Raw genomic sequence first — 20,007 nt, 5'->3', positions numbered from 1 at the left:
ATGCCTAACATTGATTTATCTCTCCCTTATCGGCCTTCATATCTTATGATTTGTAGCACTCAATTTGTAACTTAGCCAAATACCCCCTCTGTATTGGTTCTTTTGTATTGCATGTCTTATATCCATAATTACCCTAGATTTTCCACAAGGTAGGAAACATAATATAGTGGACAGAGCAGAGGCTTGGCAGTGAGACATCTGGCATTGAAACCCAGCTCGAATATTAGCCGATTATCTTTAAACCAACTAACTAATTTTGCTGACTGTTGGATTCATTTGTCAAGGGTGAATAATAAAGCCGAACTTACAAAGTTATTATTATAGCTTCTGCAACCACTATTTATTAATAATAGGTATTCAGTAAAATAAGTGGGTCCTCTGCCCTCTGACTGACCTCAAAGACAGAGGTCTTATTTTTTCTTTTCTGTTACCTTGGTGTCTTCAACAAGAGTAAGTGAGTAATAGGCAATCCACTGTACTTAAAATATTCCTAACTTACTTTTTATGAGAACAAATACTTCCTTCAAAATAGTCTATTGAGATAATGCTAATTTTCTGCGGAACAAATATGCTTAGAAATATATGCCTAAAGGGAGAAAAGACACTAACTGGCATGAAAGTTAATAAAGGCTCACCTCCATAATTATGATGAAGGTCATCTTAGCAGCAAGGACGTGCCAGTACTGCATATTATGAAAATATTTCTCCTCGTGATCAGGAGGATTTCTGTAATCTCTGTACCTGAAAAAAATGGAAGTAAATGCAAAATATAAGCTATAACTTCAAACAAAGAGACCTAGTATAAATTCATATTATTTCTTGTAAGAGACCCTTTCAGTTGACAACAAAATCAAGTCAAAGGAAAATAATTGCTATTATGAAACATTTATCTTTCCTATACAGATAAAAAGAAGAGCCATATGTTACTTTTGTATAGTATATATGTAGCAAGAGACACAAGTGAAACTGCTCTCCTGTCCTTCAGAGACAAATTTCTCTAGAGAGTTATAGCAAAATTTGCTCTTTGCATTCCATTCCCTCTCTTCCTACTCCTTAACACACTTAGTTCTATCATCACTCCACTGACACCAACTGTCTCCTATCATTAAACTGAAGGAACATTTTCATCCAGATCTTATTTGACCTGTGAAGAACAGAACTTGACATTGTTGACCATTCCTATTTTCTTGAAACTCTATTTTCTCAGCTTATATGACACTGCATTATTTTTGTTTTCCTTATTAGCCTTCTGGGGTTTTCTTGGTGTTCAATTTGTGAGTTCATTTTTTTCTGCAAGTGTCTAGATATTAATGTTCAAAGATTTAGTTCAGGTAGGAAGTGATGACATCAAGAAATCTGACAGTTGCCCATGTTATGATTCCTCTCTATATAAATATAGAATATAACAATGCTTTTGTCTACCTGTGTTGCAACATTTTGCTGGATTTTTTTTTTGTTGTTGTTGTAATCCCAGATGAAGCACTTGGTTAAAGGTTTAAAAGGCTTGACGTACCATATATATATATATATATATATATATATATATATATATATATATATATATACACACATACATACATACACACACATACATAAATAAATATATATAACTTTAAATCCTAGAGTAAAAAGATCCTCACAATACGTGAGACACTGAGTGTGAAAGCAGCAGGTTTACAAATCCAAGTTCACACTCCCTACATGAAGAAACCTTTTAAATGGGATGGCTGGTGAACTAATCATATTATTTCTCTCTTCCTTACTCTGCCTCTTTTTGAGGACACATAGTTAAATTCAAGTAGGTTAAATGCACGTAAAATATGACCATGCTGTATGATTATAGATATTGCAACTTGGGACCAAGGAGGTATTTGTTGAAGAAAATTTTTCCAATAAACTTAGAAAATAAGAAAATTCAAAATTGACATTATCTTTACCCATAATATTGTCTTACTTTTGGGCATTCTACTTTTTCAAATCAGAACCATACAATGTGTGAATTCTAGAATTCATGCACTTTATCCAGGATTTTTACTGCCCCAAGTAAAATTTTTTTTTGTAAGACATGAAGGAAATGGAGAACTTAAGAAATACATTTAAAAAACAAAATGAAAACAAGAGAAAACCTGCAAGTGGTGAAGTCTCGTTTTTCCGAAGGCACAGTGTGGTTTGGAAAATCAGCTATCAGGAATATTGACAGGCTGTTATTGACATACCCTTTCATAGGCTGAATGGCATTTTTTGAGTAGGCATAGTAGTAAACTAAACGGGGGATCATGTCCGATGTAAATGCAACAATAAAAGCCTAAAGGACAAAACAAGAGGGAGATCGTGAGCTAACAATGCAGTTTTACAAATGTTTGATTTGTATATCTTTCAGTTCCATATGCCTTATGGATACAAAATGATTAGAATGCTATTATTAATCAAATTAATATATGAGTCTTTGACCTAGAACATAAAATAGCTCATTTACAGTGTATAATCAGTATTCCAAGATTTCATAGCTAGAAAGTGCTACATTGAAAATTTAACCTAAATGTATCTGTCCCCGAAAACACCATGCCTGTGTCTATCTCCTTCCATCATGGCTTGCTATTTCTTACATTTCTTAACCAAATTTACTGGCCTGGACATGTGTGTATGTGTGTGTGTGTGTGTGTGTGTGTAGGGAATGGAGAATGAAGAAATAGAAGACCATACTGGTAAATTTCCCACAGTTCAGTGCAATTAATTTCAGTATTTGATGCCACAGGAATGGTATTTTCCCATCCTTTCCTAAGCTCTGGAATACTATAAATGTCATGTTTCCTTTAGGTAAGATAAGTCAATTTAAAACCATTTGGCCCTGCCATCTACATTTTTAGTGGTAGATTTTTAAAATCTTTTAATATTGCTTCTATAGTTACTGGTCTATTTCATGTTTTATTATCACTTACTGAATATATTTTGGCAGTTTTATTTCTAAAAAAGTGACAATTTCAAATAGATTTAAAAATTATTAGAATAAATGTATACATAACATTCTTATAATTTTCTCACTTGTACCCTGTAATTCTTTTTTTGTTTGAGATCTTCAGTTTTGTTTATCTTTTCAATGAACCAACTCGACTTATTTAGCAATTATATTGCTTTTTGTTTGTTTTATAATTTATTTCTGTTTATATCTTCATTAATTCTTTCTTACTACTTTCTATTGATTAGTTTTACATTTTTTCTTAGTTTCAGAAGTTACATGTTCAGCTCATGGTTTCCTTCTTCTTTTTCAATAATAAAAGCATTTATTGGTATATAGTTTTTATAAATATGGTTCTGGCTGATTCCTAAAATCAGCTAGGAAAATTTTGATAGGCTTTCGTTTTAATTAAGCTTTCCTTATAACTTCAATTTTATTTCATCTTTGTACAATAAGCTTCCTTGGAAGCATGAACGTTAAGTGGTTTAATTTTCTTTTTTGGCTATCTTATTATCAACTTCATTTTTTATACCATTATTGTAGATGAATATTCATTGTAAAATTTCTGCTTTTGGGAATTCAGTTTTGTTATCATTTTTAATAAGTGCTCCATAAAAATGACAGGTAAATGTTGTATATTCTGTTTGTAGTATACAACTTTATGTATAATCAAGCTTTAATTGTATTATTAAATCCTTTATATCATTACTTATTTTCTGTCTACTTTGTCACATGCTATGAAAATATATCATGGTATTTTAATAAGCATGTTTTTACAATCTTCCTTGTATATCTAAGAGTTTGAATGTCATAGAGTTGCCTATGTTGTTTAGCACATAAAAGTTTAGGGATGTTTTACCTTTATGGACCATGATGAAATCAATGTAAATAAAGATTGAGTTAAACATCTTTCCCATCTCCCCATCCTCAAGAAAAGAAAAAAAGTACAGTTATTCCACTGAAATAGGTCTACTTACATTAGTTGCAACAGACAGGACAGCCATTCCATAAAGAATGTCTTGCCAAACACCTATGCTATGAGCCTTAGCAGCTACAGGTCTCCTGTACTGAGTAGTAAGCTTCCAGGCATCCACTCGAATCTCTATTATATTATTCAAGAGAGCAAGAAGAGGAGCCAAAGGAAAAGAGGCCACAAATAATGTAACAAATCCAAACTGGATAACTGCAGGGATAAAAGAAAAATTCACAAACTCATTATTGTGGAGGGGAAAACGGGGAACACTCTGCCTAACTCCTGCTACTTCCCTCATTTTGGAGGGATCTACATCAGCAAAACACTCCAGGTCTCTTTCCAGCTGTCCACATCCTCTTCCCTATAGGAAGCACAGTGACTTATTTGTTGAGCTGGTCATGCACAGCTCAGCTCCATCCCTGCTGTTTCTTTTGAGACCTGCTTGTCTGAAGAAAGCATTTATTCTTGTTAGATAAGATATTGCTATTATTCATAAAACACAGTCTTTTATTATGGTCTATGTTTAGGTCTATGCTACCCCAGCATTTACATGGGTATTGGCACATCAGTGGGGTAATCAAGTTTTCTATTTTGCTAATCTATGTATTTTTTAAGATCAGGGATAATGACCGACTCATTTGTATGTTTGGGGTATATAAAAACACTCAACTATAAGCCTTATGAACGAATGCATTATTTAAGATTTGAAGATGTTAACAGAGGAAAAGGTAGAACAAACAAGATATCTGACAACAAATCAGGAAATGAATCATATAAAGCATCAGAAATATATGTGGGCAAAGGAAATATACATATCCTGGAATGAGGTATTTGTTAAGGTCCTGATCCTCTGTACTAACTTGACATCTTTCTAAATAAGTTTTCCTCTCTTTCCTCATTGAGGCTTAACACCTGTGTAAGCTGGCTTCTCTCTCCACTTTTCTTCTTTTGTTTCCATCAGTGCTTGGGGTGAAAGAATCCATGCAGCTGGCAAACTGGGCTTCCCACATGAGTGAAGAAAAAATAAGAAGAGATACAAAAAATGGCTTTCCATTGAAGGAAAAAAGAAGAAAAGAATCTTCCACTAGTCCTCTGTTTTTAGTTAGATCTTGAGTATTTCTGGATTTCAGCTCTTCTCATAAGATTTCTCATTAGAATCAGTCTTGTCATCTACTAAACCAAGGGAACAAACTGCCTCCTTCCTGACTTCTCTACTGAACCAAGAGATAGAAAGTTAAGACAAAGCATTATGTAGAAACAGCTTGAATTTCTAGGTTCAAATCCCAGATCTTTACCTATAATCTCTGTGGCCCATGGCAAATTACTTAATCTATCCAAGTTTCAGTACCCTCTAAGATAAAATGACTATTTCTGTAGAATGTTTCAAGATTAGAGATAATGTATGTAAAATATCCAGAATAAACTAATTCTTAGTGGTGTCTCAATAAATGGTAGTTAATCTTGTCATGAAACCCTGATTTCATCTTTTAATTTTAGTTATAATCTCTGATACATTTATGTACAAATTCACTTGAAACATAAGCAATTAATTAAAAATTACAGCCTTATCACTCCATAAAGCAAGGACTACCTAATTTTATAACTGGAGACTTCTTCCTATTTGTCCTGATGTACCTATTTTAATCCAGGTATCATATGTATGTGTTACAGTGGAGAATCGGTAACAAATTCAGGTCATCTCCATTATTCTACCATGACTTTTATGGGCCATGAGAATAAGTTGGGAAAACGGTCCTCTTTAATTCCACCAAAGAAGCAGAGAAGGACATCTGAGAGGAAACACCCTGGATAAACTCCACAAGCAGTCCCCATTATTATTTCTCCTAAAATTTCATCTCAAGGTCTCTTCTCTTTTCAATCCTTAGAGTATTTTATGCATTTCTTGCGTTCAATTTGGGTTTCCCTTGCATAACTGCTTTTTGCCTTCTTTTCAGCTTGAAACAAGGGACATACACTAAATGTATGTCAGGCTCTGTAAATGTTTTTCAACATATTCTTTCTATGAGCAGTCACTGAGACAAATGAAAGGAGAAAGCTACTTAAACTAATTTGAGACAGGTATTAAAAACTGATCCTTACTTATAACAGAATTCCAGAGATTAGCCTTACAAAATGCAAGTCTTCATAGTTAACAAAAAGAGACTCAGAAAAGATATGGCAACATTCCCTTTCTCCTGTGGACATGGAGGGAGAGACAGTGTTCTGCCTTACAAAACGAAGCCAAGGGGAATTCCCTGGTGGTCCAGTGGTTAGGACTCTGCCACAAAACAAAACAAAACAAAACAAAAACCTAAGCCAAATAATCTAGTTGGACAAGGTATTAAATTAAGATCTTTATCAAGAATTGATATTGGAGATTTGTATGAATGTTTGTAACTGGCACTCATTTCTTCTGTTTTAGGTTAAAACAAAGCTGCCCTTGTTAAGTGTTATTTGAAGCGGGGGGAGGGTTTCCATTTCCTCCTCCCCCCCCCCACCCCACCCCTGGCAACCTCCATTCTATCTCTGCTTCTATGTGTTTGGCTATTTTAAGTACTTCATGTGAGTAGGAGTGGAATCACACAGTTGACTGGCTTATTTGATTTAGCATAATGTCCTCAAGGTTCATCCATGTTGTCACGTAGAGCAGGATTTGGTTTTTTTAAGGCTGAATAAAATAAAAATCCATTATATGTATATTTATACCACATTTTTTATCCATTCATCTGTCAATAAATATTTTGATTATTTCCACAAAAAAAAGTGATCCTTACTTTATTTGGTTCAACAGTATTAACATTAAATTGATAGGAAAAATATCTCTGAGATTGGTGTTTTGAAATTAATTTCATTCTGCATTCTATTTGGTGGGAAATAGAAATACTGAACCAATCTTTTCCATATCCACCCATCTATCTTTTCATCCACTAGCCAATGATTTACTGAACACCTACTATGTGCAAGGTAGGAAGAAATATTAAGAGCTGAAAAATACTTATTTTACTCAGCCTATTCCATGTTTCAAGGCAGTGGCTGAAAATTACCTGTTTCCAAGTACTCATAGAATAGCCCGAGAGAACCAAAAGTTTCAAGGTCATGGTCCTGCTCCCATCGACTGTATAGCTTTTCAGAGTTGGTTCGAGCTTTTCGGCGTCTCCACCAATTCAGAACCAAGCTGTTGGAAGTGATAAAAGTAAATACATGAAATAGGGTTTAAAAGAAAGGGGTCAGAGAATCAGTCTTAGATCTAAAAAATGGCGGTAAGGGAGGGTAAGTAAGTTTAGATCACAGAACATGTAGAGGTAAGACTACAGCTAAAGTCCAAGTCAGAACCTTGTGTTCTGTTCACAGTACTTGATGAGGCAAAAGATCTTTACTTGGGTGATTGAGAAAGTAAGACAACCCTGACTCTCTGCAGGGAAGTGTATTTACTCAGAGACAGTTCTGTTAAAGAGCATGTGGAGGAGAGGATCACTACAGGATGGTTTTTATCTATTTAATTCACTATCCTTTATGTTGCCATGATACTCAGAAGGCCACTTGGGGAAATGAGAAGTGGGTTACAATAGAAAATGTATGACTAGGGAACGAAGAGGTTATCTAACACATGAAAATAAATGCAATAATCCTAAATAAAATATTACCTAACTAAATTCTATACTATATAAAATATATCATGATAATATTGGATTACTTAAGGAACAAAAAGATTATTTTTATCAGAAACACAATCAATGTAAGAGACCATATTAACAAATTTAAGGAGAAAAATATAAAATCATGTTGATTGATGAAGAAAAATGCATTTGATGTATTTCAATCACCTACTAAAACCTATTTATGACTGAAAAGTAGGAAAAGAAGATAATTACCTCAATCTGACCAAAAGCATCTACCAAAATCCTGGGGTTAACATCACTCTTAATAGGGAAAAGTGAGAAGCATTCCCTTTACAATCAAGAACAAAATAAGGGTGTGTATGATCACATTCAAGACTTTATTGGAGATCTTAGCCAGAACAATAAAATGAAAAAGAAAAAGGCAAAAGAATTGGAAATAGCAGAGACATCTATAATTACTAACAGTAATGTGAATGGATTATCTGCATAGAAAACCCCAATGAAGTTAGATAAAAATTATTAGAAATAATAATAGATTTATCAATATATTGCATTCCTATATACCCACAAAACACAGGTAGAAAATATAATTTTTAGAAAGATACCATTTACAATAGCAATTAAAATGAAAAGTACCTAGAAATGGATTTGACCAAAGATTTATAAGACCTGTATGCTGAAGTTTAAATATTTATTTGAAGTCATTAAAGTCCAAACTAAATGTTCATGAATAAAAAGACCTGGCATAATAAAATGTCAGTTGTCTTATTGAAACAACTGGAATGTAATTTCAATCAAAAAAACCAAAATACTTTCCCATGTGAAATCTGACAAGATGTTTCTAAAATTTACACAGAAAGACAAAAGACAAAGGATAGCCAAGATATTCTATAGATGAGGAATAAGTTGGTAAAACCTGTCCCAGAAGATATGAAGAGTTATAAAGCTGTATTAAGAGAGTGTAGTATTGGTGTAGGGATAGACAAATCCTGGAACAGAATGGAGGCCTAGTAATAGCCTTGTACTTGCTATTTGGCATACATGGTATTGCAGATCATGGAGAGTGGGGAAGAGGGACTTCTCAACAAATGGTAACATGATATATATTATATATATGTAATATATATGTATATATGTATATATGTGTGTGTGTGTGTGTAAGAAATTAAATTTGACCTTCATATCAAACACAAAAAGCTTTTCCATGTATATTAAGAATTTAAAAGAGAAAGGCAACAATAATGTTAAAATGCTAAAAATATTTAGATGTAATTATATGAGAATAGGTTTTTGATTTTAAGGTAGGAAAGGGTGTATTAAACGAGACTTTAAAAATACTAAACCATAAAAGAAAAGATTGATAAAAATTTTGCTATATTAAAAGTATCTACTTTTGTCCATCTACAGTAGTGGTTCCCAAATGGAAGTGATTTAGCCCACAAGGGGACTTTTGCAGTATCTGGAGGCATTTTTGGCTGTCACAACTGGGGAGAAGGTGGGCTACTGGCATATAGCAGGTAGAGTTCAAGGATGCTGCAAAACACCTTACAACGCAAAGGACAGCACCTCACACCAAACAATTATCTGGTCCAAAAAGATACTAGTAATGGGCTTCCCTGGTGGCACAGTGGTTGAGAGTCTGCCTGCCGATGCAGGGGACACGGGTTTGTGCCCCGGTCTGGGAGGATCCCACATGCTGCGGAGCAGCTAGGCCTGTAGGCCATGGCCGATAAGCCTGCACGTCTGGAGCCTGTGCTCCGCAATGGGAGAGGCCACAGCAGTGAGAGGCCCACGTACCGCAAGAAAAAAAAAAAAAAAAAAAAAAAAGATACTATTAAGAAATAAAAAAACAAAAATTGTGCTGGGATAAAATATTTGCAACACATATAACCAAAAAACAAACAAACAAAAACACAGTAACCAGAGTTATACAGTATTTCTACAAATCAGTTAGAAAAAGATAAACATACAAGTAGAAGGATGATTAAACAACACAAATAAGCACTTCATTGAAGAGAAAACACATATGGTCAAAAGAGACTCATTCATTGTTCTTAATCAGGGAAATGAAAAATAAGACCAAAATGAGATATCATTTACACTCTCCAAATTGGCAAAAATTAACAAATAAGACAATATGAAATACTGTAGCAAATGTGTGAATTAAAAGGAAAACATATTCTGCTTATATCGAAACCAAAATACAAAGAAAAAAGGAATGCTAAAAAGGGAAAAGAACACCTGAGATTTTTGAGACAATATCAGAAAGATGGGCATGCATGTAACTGGAATCACAAAGGAAAAGAGACCACCCAGTTCAAGAAGGAGAACTTTGCTAGGAATCACAGAAGCACTTCTATGTGTTCCATTCCAATTACAAACCCCTTGATCCCCACATAGTAACCCTCATGTTGAATTTTGTAATCACTTCCTTGCTTTCTCAAAAAAAAATGGTTTTATCATCTATGCTCCATTTTGAATTAACTTTTGAACTAACTCATGGAGTTTTGTTATTTTGCATATGGATGTCCAGTTGTTCCAGCACCAGCTATTGAAAAGACTGTTGTTTCTTCAATGAATTATTTCTGCACCTCTGTCAAAATTAAAATGGCCATATTTGTGTGGATTTATTTCTTCAGTCTCTGTTCCACTTGACCTACATGTCTATCCCTTCAACAATCCCATGTTGATTTAAATGGTTTTATAGTAAGTCATAAAATTGAATAGTGTAATTCCTCCAAATTTATTCTTCTTTATCAAATTTGTTTTGACTATTCTAGTTCATTTGCCTTCAATATAAATTTTAGCATCTACTTATCTATATCTACTAAAATCCTACTGATATTTTGATTGGAATAACAAATCTGTTTATCAATTTGGGGGATAATTGGCATCTTTATTAAGTTGAGTCTACCAATCCATCAACACGTTTCTCTCCACTCACATAGATGTAATTTTTCTTTCAACAGGACTTGTAGTTTTCAGCATACAAATCTCATATATTTTAAAGATTTATACCAAAGTACTACATTTTTCTTTGAGCTACCAACTGCTGTACTAACCAATGTTTCTTGCATTACACACTTTCATTTCTTTTTTCAGTAGTTCTTCCAATGAGGGTCTATGAATGTAAACTCTTAGTTTTTTCATGTCTAAAAATGCCTTTATTTCACCTGTACTTTATATAATAGTTAAAATGCTTCTAGAAATCTAAGGTGAACATTTTATTTCACTAAGAATCTTGAAAATACTTTCGCATCTCATGTTATTAGTGAGAAATCTATTGAATGTAGATGGCATTCCTTTTTCTTCTGAAAGATTTTAAGATTATTTATCTCTGATGTTCTGTAGATTGACCATAACATATCTGGGTGTGAATTTAATTTTATTTATTTTGCTTCATACTCAGGATCCATTTTCATTTCTGGAACTCATGTTTTTCTTCATTTCTGGAAATTTTTCAGCAATTACCTATTCAAAGGATTTTTTCCACTGTTTACTCAATTTTCTTTTTCTGAAACTACTAGCAGATTAATGTAGAAGCCACTATATAGCCTCCTGTCACTTTAATATTTTTAACCTCATTGTCTCTCTGTTGCACTGTACAATGTGGGAATTTCTCAGTACTATTTTCCAATTAACTAATTCATTTTTCAATTGTGTCTGATCTGTAATTGATACCATCTATTGTTCTGTTTATTTAAAGTATGATTTTACATTTAATAATTCTTTTTCAAATTCATTTGTTCTCTTTTTAAAATTTATTTATTATTTTATTCTATTTATTTTTTTTGGCCATGTTGGGTCTTCGTTGCTGCACGTGGGCTTTTTCTCTGGTTGCGGTGAGCAGGGGTTACTCTTCTTTGTGGTGCGCGGGCTTCCCATTGAGGTGGCTTCTCTTGTTGCGGAGCATGGGCTCTAGGCACGCTGACTTCAGTAGTTGTGGCACATGGGCTCAGTAGTCGTGGCTCATGGGCTCTAGAGCGCAGGCTCAGTAGTTGTGGTGCATGGGCTAAGTTGCTTCGCAGCATGTGGGATCTTCCTGGACCAGGGTTCGAACCTGCGTCCCCTGCATTGGCAGGTGGATTCTTAACAACTGCACCACCAGGGAAGCCCATATTCATTTGTTCCTGTTTCATTTATATCTGTTTTAATTTAAATTATTTCCTTATCCTTTTTATTGACAGTATCACCTCCTTTTATGTTTTTAGGCTTTGCCAGAATCTCCTACCTAGAGTAAGTTCACTTTCTAAGAATTGATTTTGTTAGTGGCCTTTGTAGCATTAAATCTTGTAAGATTTTGAATCTTGGTCTGTAGTCTTAAATTTACTTGTTTCTTTTTTCTTTTACTGTCCTGTCTCTTTTCCTCTCTGTGCATATTTATTTATTTTCCCTCTTGTGTTTGGTTTAGGGGTTACCTCCATTCTGCCTCCAGGTTCTCAATCTAGAGCTAGGATTTAAAATAACAGTTTGGTATTATTTCTCTGTGGCAATATTAGGGATGTGGTGTATCAAATACCATTTGAAAGTATACATCTATGTTCTTCCTTTGTCAGCACATGAAACAGCACCCCAGGAATACTATGAAACTGTGGCAGTGGGTGAGAGAGGGGGAGGGTGTTTTCAACCACCTTTCATGAGTAAGTAAGAATACACCCAGTCCCTGGCTTTAAGTACAGTTAAACTGGCTAGTCCCCTGTCTTAAGTGGTGCACTTTTGGTCCACTTCATCCTATAGGTGTTACACCCTGACACTATAATTTCCTAACTCAGAGCCCCACAAGATTACAGGCTTATAATTCTTCCTCTTTTTTTTTTTTTTCCCGGTACGCGGGCCTCTCACTGTTGTGGCCCCTCCCGTTGAGGAGCACAGGCTCCGGACACGCAGGCTCAGCAGCCATGGCTCACGGGCCCAGCCGCTCCGCGGCATGTGGGATCCTCCCGGGGCATGAACCCGTGTCCCCTGCATCGGCAGGCAGCCTCTCAACCACTGCACCACCAGGGAGGCCCCTAATTCTTCCTCTTTTTATACATGGGAATTTTCACCTTATATTTCAGATCTACTGTCATTTTGGTTTTCTTTTTTTATAATGTATTCATTATTGCTATGCTTTGGGGACAGAGAGTGATTCCTTCACGTGCCAGAATTTCATTCATAAACAGTTTCTGTGCCTAGATGTGTAACTGAGAAGGACCCTATGGGGCCTTCCTGGGACAGACTCCTCCGCATATCTTCTGCTTTAGCTCCTCTAGGAAGTAATAGAGAATAGTATCTGATGCACATTTCCTGAGTTGTTTCACAGATGTGAAAACCCCCACCAAATGGAAGATGTTAACTACTTGATGACCATGAGCACATAGGCCCCAGACCTACTAGCACCTAATGTTAACCCCTGTGACCCCCGTTACCTCATCATCAACCAATCAGATATTTGTGCATGAGCTGATCACATACCCTGTACCCCCCACTCCCTCACCTGGACTTTGAAAATGCTTTTCTGAAACCCATCAGGCACTAGCTGTCCCAGACTATTTGTATGGTGAGTTACAATAAACACTGCAATTTCCTTCACCATAACCCGGTGTCAGTAGATTGGATTTACTGCAGGCAGGTGAGTGGACCCGAGTTTGGTTCAGTAACAGATGTGTCCATGACACACAGATATTTTTAAAGAATTCAACTTTTAGTAATTTTGAGAAATAAAATGGAACATGTAGAATAACCAATGGAGCATATAACAGATTTCCCAGTGGAAACTTCACAGGAGACAGAGATAACTACCTTTCCCTAAACTTTCTCAAGCAACAGATGTATATTTAAAAGTCTGTATTACCTTAATATATTCTTTTTAAATTAACTAATTAATTTATTTTTATTTTTTAGCTGCATTGGGTCTTCGTTGCTGCATGCGGGCTTTCTCTAGTTGTGGCAAGTGGGAACTACTCTTTGTTGCGGTGCGCGGGCTTCTCATTGCGGTGACTTCTCATTGCGGTGACTTCTCGTTGCGGAGCACGGGCTTCTAGGCACACAGGCTTCAGTAGTTGCAGCACATGGGCTCAGTAGTTGTGGCTCGTGGGCTCTAGAGCACAAGCTCAGTAGTTTTGGTGCATGGGCTTAGTTGCTCCATGGCATGTGGGATCTTCCCGGACCAGGGATCGAAACTGTATCCCCTGCATTGGCAAGCAGATTCTTAACCACTGTGCCACCAGGGAAGTCCCAATATATTCTTGACTGCTGATTAAAAGTGAAGTTTTTTTGTTGCTGTTGACTTAAACATTAGCTAATAAAGGCACAATGATAATCAAAGAATTCCATTTTTTCCAGAGGAAATCTCTCATGCTTACTTAAAAAAAAGCAAAAACTTGTAAGTCATACATACGGATAAATGGCTTCTTTAATGTTTCCAAAGACCTGTTTCCCAGTCATTATGATGGTCAACTGGGTTGTCAATTCTACTAGACAGCCTCCAGGATCACACTAGTAAGAAGAAAAAGGAGAAAAATAAAGTAAAGGATGAAAGATGGACTTCTGCAACAAAAGAAATCCCAAACCAGAGGGTGAGAATCTGAAGATTTGCATTGGAACAGATATTAAAGAAATATAAATGGATATTTAGTTCCAAGTTCCAAGCTTGATCACCAGTCTAGCTACATTAGATTCAGCTGTGAAATATGTTAAAAACAGATTTCTGGGCCTTAGAAAATTCTGAATCTTTATATCTGGATTAGGGCTGGAAGTTGTTATTTTCTCCATGTGATCTGGATGCACAGCCAGCTTTGGAAAGCACTGAACTGTTCTAACTCTGTACCCGTGGTAGAGCCCTTTTTGCTGTACCTCTAGAAAGTTATTCATCCTTTGACGGAAGTCTTCAGGAATACAGAACTTACTTATTCCAGTTCATAGTTCATATTTTATACCAAACAATAGGTACAATATAACTTCTTGCCCAGAACGAACTGGAAAGTCTATCAGACAGCAGGATTCTAAGACCAATATGCTCTGTGGACAGTCAGTGTCTTTGACTTTTCCTGCAGCTTGATAAAATCTGAGTTAGTGCTGGGCACACCTAAAGGTATTTAGTTAACACTGAGTTACTGAAGCCACAAACCTCACCTCTCTAGAGAATTCTTACCTCTTCACTTCTCCACACGTTAAACAAATATGTGTATTTTCCAGGATAGCCCACGAACTTCCCTTTAAAGAAAGCTACATAGAAGCAGGACGAGTAAAAATTTACAAACTGAAACAGGAACATTTTCAAGGTAAGACTGCTCTCATACTCCTGGTGAGTCCGAGGAATTTCTGGTAAATAAAAAACACCAAGGTTTAATAATGCACCTTCCTGCTTCTCCTTATTTTTTTTTTTTACTCCCTGGGATAAGTGGATATCTAGTCATATTATTCTGAGAGTCTGTTGAAATCTTCCCCACTCTGGTCATAACTGACCAATATTAAGTAGCTATGGATGTGCACCAGGCTTTCAATTAGCGACTGTGTATTAATCTAATCAACAGAGAAGGCTGAGAAGCCGTCATTAGTACATTTAGAGGGATGAAGTACTTGCCTGGGGTCACACAGTCACAATATGGAATTCAGGCGCCTATTAGACTGAAGAAGAGCCTCATGCTCATCCCCGTAACACTATATGATGCCCTATAAACACATCAGATCTCGCGCCTCTGTTTCCAATCAGGTGTAAACAAAGTGAATCTCATGAAGGGCAGAGGATGATTTCAAACTGAATTGTGCTTTCCTCTCATGAATTAAGCGGCTTTATCAGTTTTGAAAACAACGTCATGCAAACGGTGGCAGTAATAGTACGTATTTTCCCTCTCCTTTACTTAAAATGCATGATCATGATCTATCATTTTATGAATTCCAAAGATAAGAAAATGTTAGAGCCTCTTCACACCACAGTAAAAAAACGTGAGGCATGAAAGAGTAAGGGGCCATGCTTTTCTGAACTGATGATCTCCCAAGAGCACAAGCTGATCCAGCCAAATCCATGACATTTTCAGCAACACTGAAATAGTGGCACATATTCTAAAGACACAGATAACGCTTCCATTTTACTGAAATTTAGCTGCATTCCTACAAAATCTCTAATGTGAATACAAGAGATTTTTCTCATTGACGAAAGCTGAGATATTTTTTAGGTGCTTTGTTTGTAGGTGCTACTTGCTGTAATTGTTTAGTTTTTTGGCTGTTGCTAGCAGAAAAAATAAGTAAAACTGAGAGAGAAGAACTCCAAATTTGAAAATAGATTTAATGACAGCTGCTTGCCAGTGCTTACTCTAGTGCTGAGTAAATACCGCGCTGCCTTTTTGGTTACCACTGGGCACACTGTCAGTGTACAGATTTAGGGGAGGGGGGCATGAGCTCCTGTAGAGAGCAGTCCCAGAAGAAGCTGAGGCCTGGAGTTGAGTCTCTGATCTCATCTCCAAATTGCTGGGGGCAAGGCCAGGAGCAACTGTGCTCTGTGCTAGACTTCCTGACTGAACCTACCACTCCACCTGTGACCCCTTCACCTTCCCTCATGGCTTTAGGAGAAATTTTTAAAAGAACATAATCCAGGTTCTAACACATGACAACTGAAAAGAGAAGCACTAACTTTTAGATTTATTCAGGAGGACCTGATTGTTCTGTTTTCCTCACAATGGTTTTCAAAATCCAATACCTTCTAAATACCATACACATAAAATAAAAATTATGTGTCTTCAGAAACGTGTGAGGATTTTATTTAGGCTTCAACTAACCCCATCAAGGAAGGATTAAGGTAAGAATACTCAGAAAGATCTACAGAGTCCTAATTCTTTTTAGTTATTTTTCCTGCTTCCACTATAATAGGCCTGAATGTAGCTGTTAGGGGATTCTGAAGTACCAGGCTATGGGTCTACCTGTAGAGCAAACTGCCTTAAAATGTGCCTTTAAAAAATGAACTCCCAGCGCGCGGAGACCCTCTGCACCCCTGCGAACATGGCACTGCGAGTGGCGCAGAGCGTGCGGGCCGCGGTCTGCAGCCTGCGTGCCATCTCTGCGCCCAACGCGCCCTGCCCGCTGCAGCCCTGGGGACTGCGGGTGGGCACCGTCTGGGTGCTATCCGGCGCTGCGCACCGGCCCCACTCTGCTGTCAGGTCGTAAATTCACAGACAAACATGAATGGGCAACATCAGAAAATGGTGTTGGAACAGTGGGAATCAGCAATTTTGCACAGGAAGTTTTGGGAGGTGTTGTTTACTGTAGTCTGCCTGAAGTTGGGACAAAATTGAACAAACAAGAGGAATTTGGTGCTTTGGAAAGTGTGAAAGCTGCTAGTGAACTCTATTCTCCTCTATCAGGAGAAGTAACTGAAATTAATGAAGCTCTAACAGAAAATGCAGGACTTGTCAACAAATCTTGTTGTGAAGATGGTTGGCTGATCAAGACGACACTCAGTAACCCTTCAGAACTAGATGAACTAATGAGTGAAGACGCATATGAGAAATACATAAAATCTATTGAGGACTGAAAATGGAACCCCTAAATAAACTAGTTTGAAACAAAAATAAACAAAGAACTCCCTTGGGGATTATCCAGAATGGAGGTATAGCATTGATAGGAACCCTTTTTCAGAGTCATACTAATGATTTGGCCGGCTTACCCATTTTTGTAATCCAGGCAGATATCCTTTCATAAAAGAAATTCAAGATCAAGATGACAATAAAGTTCAAGCACGATCCAGTGAGAGATGTGGTTATCTGGGGAGTGAGGAAACTTCTGACATGCTTTAAGGATGCTTCACTTTCCATGAAGCTAGCAAATGTAGCAAAGACTGATAGGCGGTATACAATCACAGCTACCATACACGCGATGACCAGAGACATCTGGGGAAGGGAAACAAAAACTGGTTACTCTGGTCTCTGAATCCCTGTGATGCATATATATCTGAAACATACTCTTCTCTTCAATTCATATATTAAGTTTAGCTGATCTGACATGGAAAGCAAGCCAAGTCAGTCCCTCTCACCATAGATGGCAGGAAATGAAAACTAGGAACGTAAAAGGGTTAGCGATAAGTGTACGGTAGCAGCTGAGTAAATTGAAAATAGAAAAGTATTCATTGACCATCCTCTAGGTCTATCGTTTAGAATGAGTTGGAAAACTACCAGCAAGCCAGAGTCTGCTTGTGGCCTTACCTGTTCTTGCGTGGCCCTTAAGGTAAGAATATTTTTTGTTTGTTTGTTTGCATTTTTAAAGGTTGTAAAGAAAAATAAAGACAATTATGTGTCAGAGACGATTTGTGGCCTACAAAGCCTATATCTTTTACAGCAAATGTTTGGTAACCTCTGCTCTAGGTTGTAGTTAAATGTGTAGTGTGAAGATCACTTACTTTCTCAAGAAAAATACGTTTAAAGATTCGATTTCATTTCCCCTCAGAATACTGCCATTAGTAGTCTGATATGCCTGGTAGTTTAGATATTTGTATAAATTTTATACCTTTACATATTACAAAATCACAAAGATCTTTATATCAATGATTGGAGAATTTTATTGTGAAAGTTGAGGAACTGAATCAAATTGAATGAGTACTAGAAATAAATGACAGTGATCTTTCTGGAACCACACTCTAGAATATTTTTCAAGGAGTGTCCCAAATTGATTATCACCCCCTTTTATTCTATCACCTCTCCTAAAATGATTGTTATATCATCTAGGAAAACACACATTTAAAATAGAAAAACCAATACCTTTATCAAAAAAGGTTAAAGATAAAATATTATAGGACAATATGGAATGGTGAGGTTAAAATACAGTCTACAACTGCTAATTATTCATACTTCAACAGGCTAACTTTTCAGAGGGTAACCTTGCCTGTTTTCCTAAAACTAAAGGTCAACTGTAAGAGGACATACATTTTGAAAGGGGAGGGCAGGAAATAGATTATGATGATGGAGAAATCTATCGGGTAAAAGGCATGGAAAAAATCTGACTCCCTAACAATGGGATATGCTAATTAAATTCTTCATGTAGAAGATGTAACATTTTCTTCCATTTATCTTGGCAAGAGAACGAACCTTAATGGTATAAAGTTTTTCATTTTGTATAAGTATTTTAAATGGATAAAAGAAGATTAATAATTTTTTTTAAAAAACTAAACAAATAGTCTGTAATCAAATTATTTATTTTACTGTTCTGGTTTCAAGTTATCACCAAATTAACAAAGAGCTGGGGGAGGGAGAGGGACGGGCTTTAAGATAAAGTACCTCTCTCTCTCCCCAACTCTTTATGCAAGGTTTAATCATGGCACATCCATGCAAATTACAGTTTATTCTATATAAGAGCTCCATTCAAGATAAAAAAAATACTGTGGAGTGGGAGGGAAGAGAGGGACTCAAGCCATTGCAGACAAAACTATTGAGGTAATCCCAGTATGATCTTACATCAATAGATGATAATAGTTTTTAAACAATGCTCACCCATAAAGTCACTGTGGCTCCCGATAAAAAGTACCATGGAATACGACTACACAAAGGCAAGTAAGGTTCCACCTCCTGTAATTTTGAAGAAATCACAGCAAAATTCAAAATCTACAAAGTTGGGAATCCAAGCAGTAGTCAAAATCACAAAGCCATGTTAAAGTAGAAACCTCCTCAATGGGTTCACCACAGTTCATGGAATGCTACATTCTAGTAGTGGTTCCTTATGTTTAGGTAGAAACCTTTAGGGCTCCCAGATGAAATATTTTACAAATGATATGAGATATAAAGGATACACATTATTTCCTGAGTGTTGAATTAGAGTTGTATTTAGGGAGAGGGAGACAGGAAAAACAAAGTCAAAACCTGAGGGCTGCTGCTTAAGTGGACATGCCTTAATGATGTTAAAATTTTCTAATTGAGTTAAATTGAATTGAGTTGAATGCACTGCTCTGTAATTGCTCTGTATGATATTAAGTAGGGTGCCTTCTTTATATTTATAGGATTAATTGTCTTCTTCCACACGGTTCAGGGGCCCAGACTTTTCTACAATTATGGTTTTTTAAGTCATTAATGGAAGATATTAATTATACCAGCTGATATTTTTAGCTATATCGAGAGGCAGTTAGATCTTACGGCCAAAATACTGTCATACAGTAAAAAATAGTTGTCAGCAGAAATCTAAATCATGTAATTCTATTTAACATATAAGATTTTATATCTGTACAGTCTCAAGGATTTTTCAGAAAGGACTGAATGCAAACAGAACATAGCAGTCAGGGTAGGCTGCCCAAGAGCTCTATTGAACCCCAGGATGTGTGTGGATACATCTGATTATGTACATGTGTATGCATGTGTGTATCCAATGTGTCAGTGTGTTCGTGTGTGTGTGCATATTTGTGTGTGCACGTGTGTGTGTCCATTCCTGCATGTATGTGTTCCCAACAGACTCAAATGTAAGAATTCTTGTTGTGCTTAACCACTGAAGAAGCACTGCAATGA

At 36.4% G+C, this 20,007-nt stretch overlaps 1 protein-coding gene and 1 pseudogene across 1 annotated transcript in view; one reads left to right on the top strand and one right to left on the bottom strand.

The window, feature by feature from the left end:
* Positions 1-20,007, bottom strand: part of ANO5 (anoctamin 5) — a 73,967-nt gene that overhangs the window by 2,532 nt on the left and 51,428 nt on the right. Inside the window, 8 exon segments of the mRNA XM_065882416.1 lie at positions 636-741; positions 2,127-2,305; positions 3,934-4,139; positions 6,974-7,104; positions 13,929-14,026; positions 14,682-14,851; positions 17,190-17,412; positions 19,006-19,080. Coding sequence (XP_065738488.1) covers positions 636-741; positions 2,127-2,305; positions 3,934-4,139; positions 6,974-7,104; positions 13,929-14,026; positions 14,682-14,851; positions 17,190-17,412; positions 19,006-19,080 — 1,188 coding nt within the window.
* Positions 16,526-17,057, top strand: LOC136127534 (glycine cleavage system H protein, mitochondrial-like; annotated as a pseudogene).

The sequence above is a fragment of the Phocoena phocoena genome, chromosome 8 (assembly GCF_963924675.1).
Source record: "Phocoena phocoena chromosome 8, mPhoPho1.1, whole genome shotgun sequence".
In the NCBI taxonomy this organism is placed as follows: domain Eukaryota; kingdom Metazoa; phylum Chordata; class Mammalia; order Artiodactyla; family Phocoenidae; genus Phocoena; species Phocoena phocoena.
The sequence above is the reverse complement of the archived record's forward strand: the minus strand, read 5'-3'. Positions and strand labels throughout refer to the sequence as shown.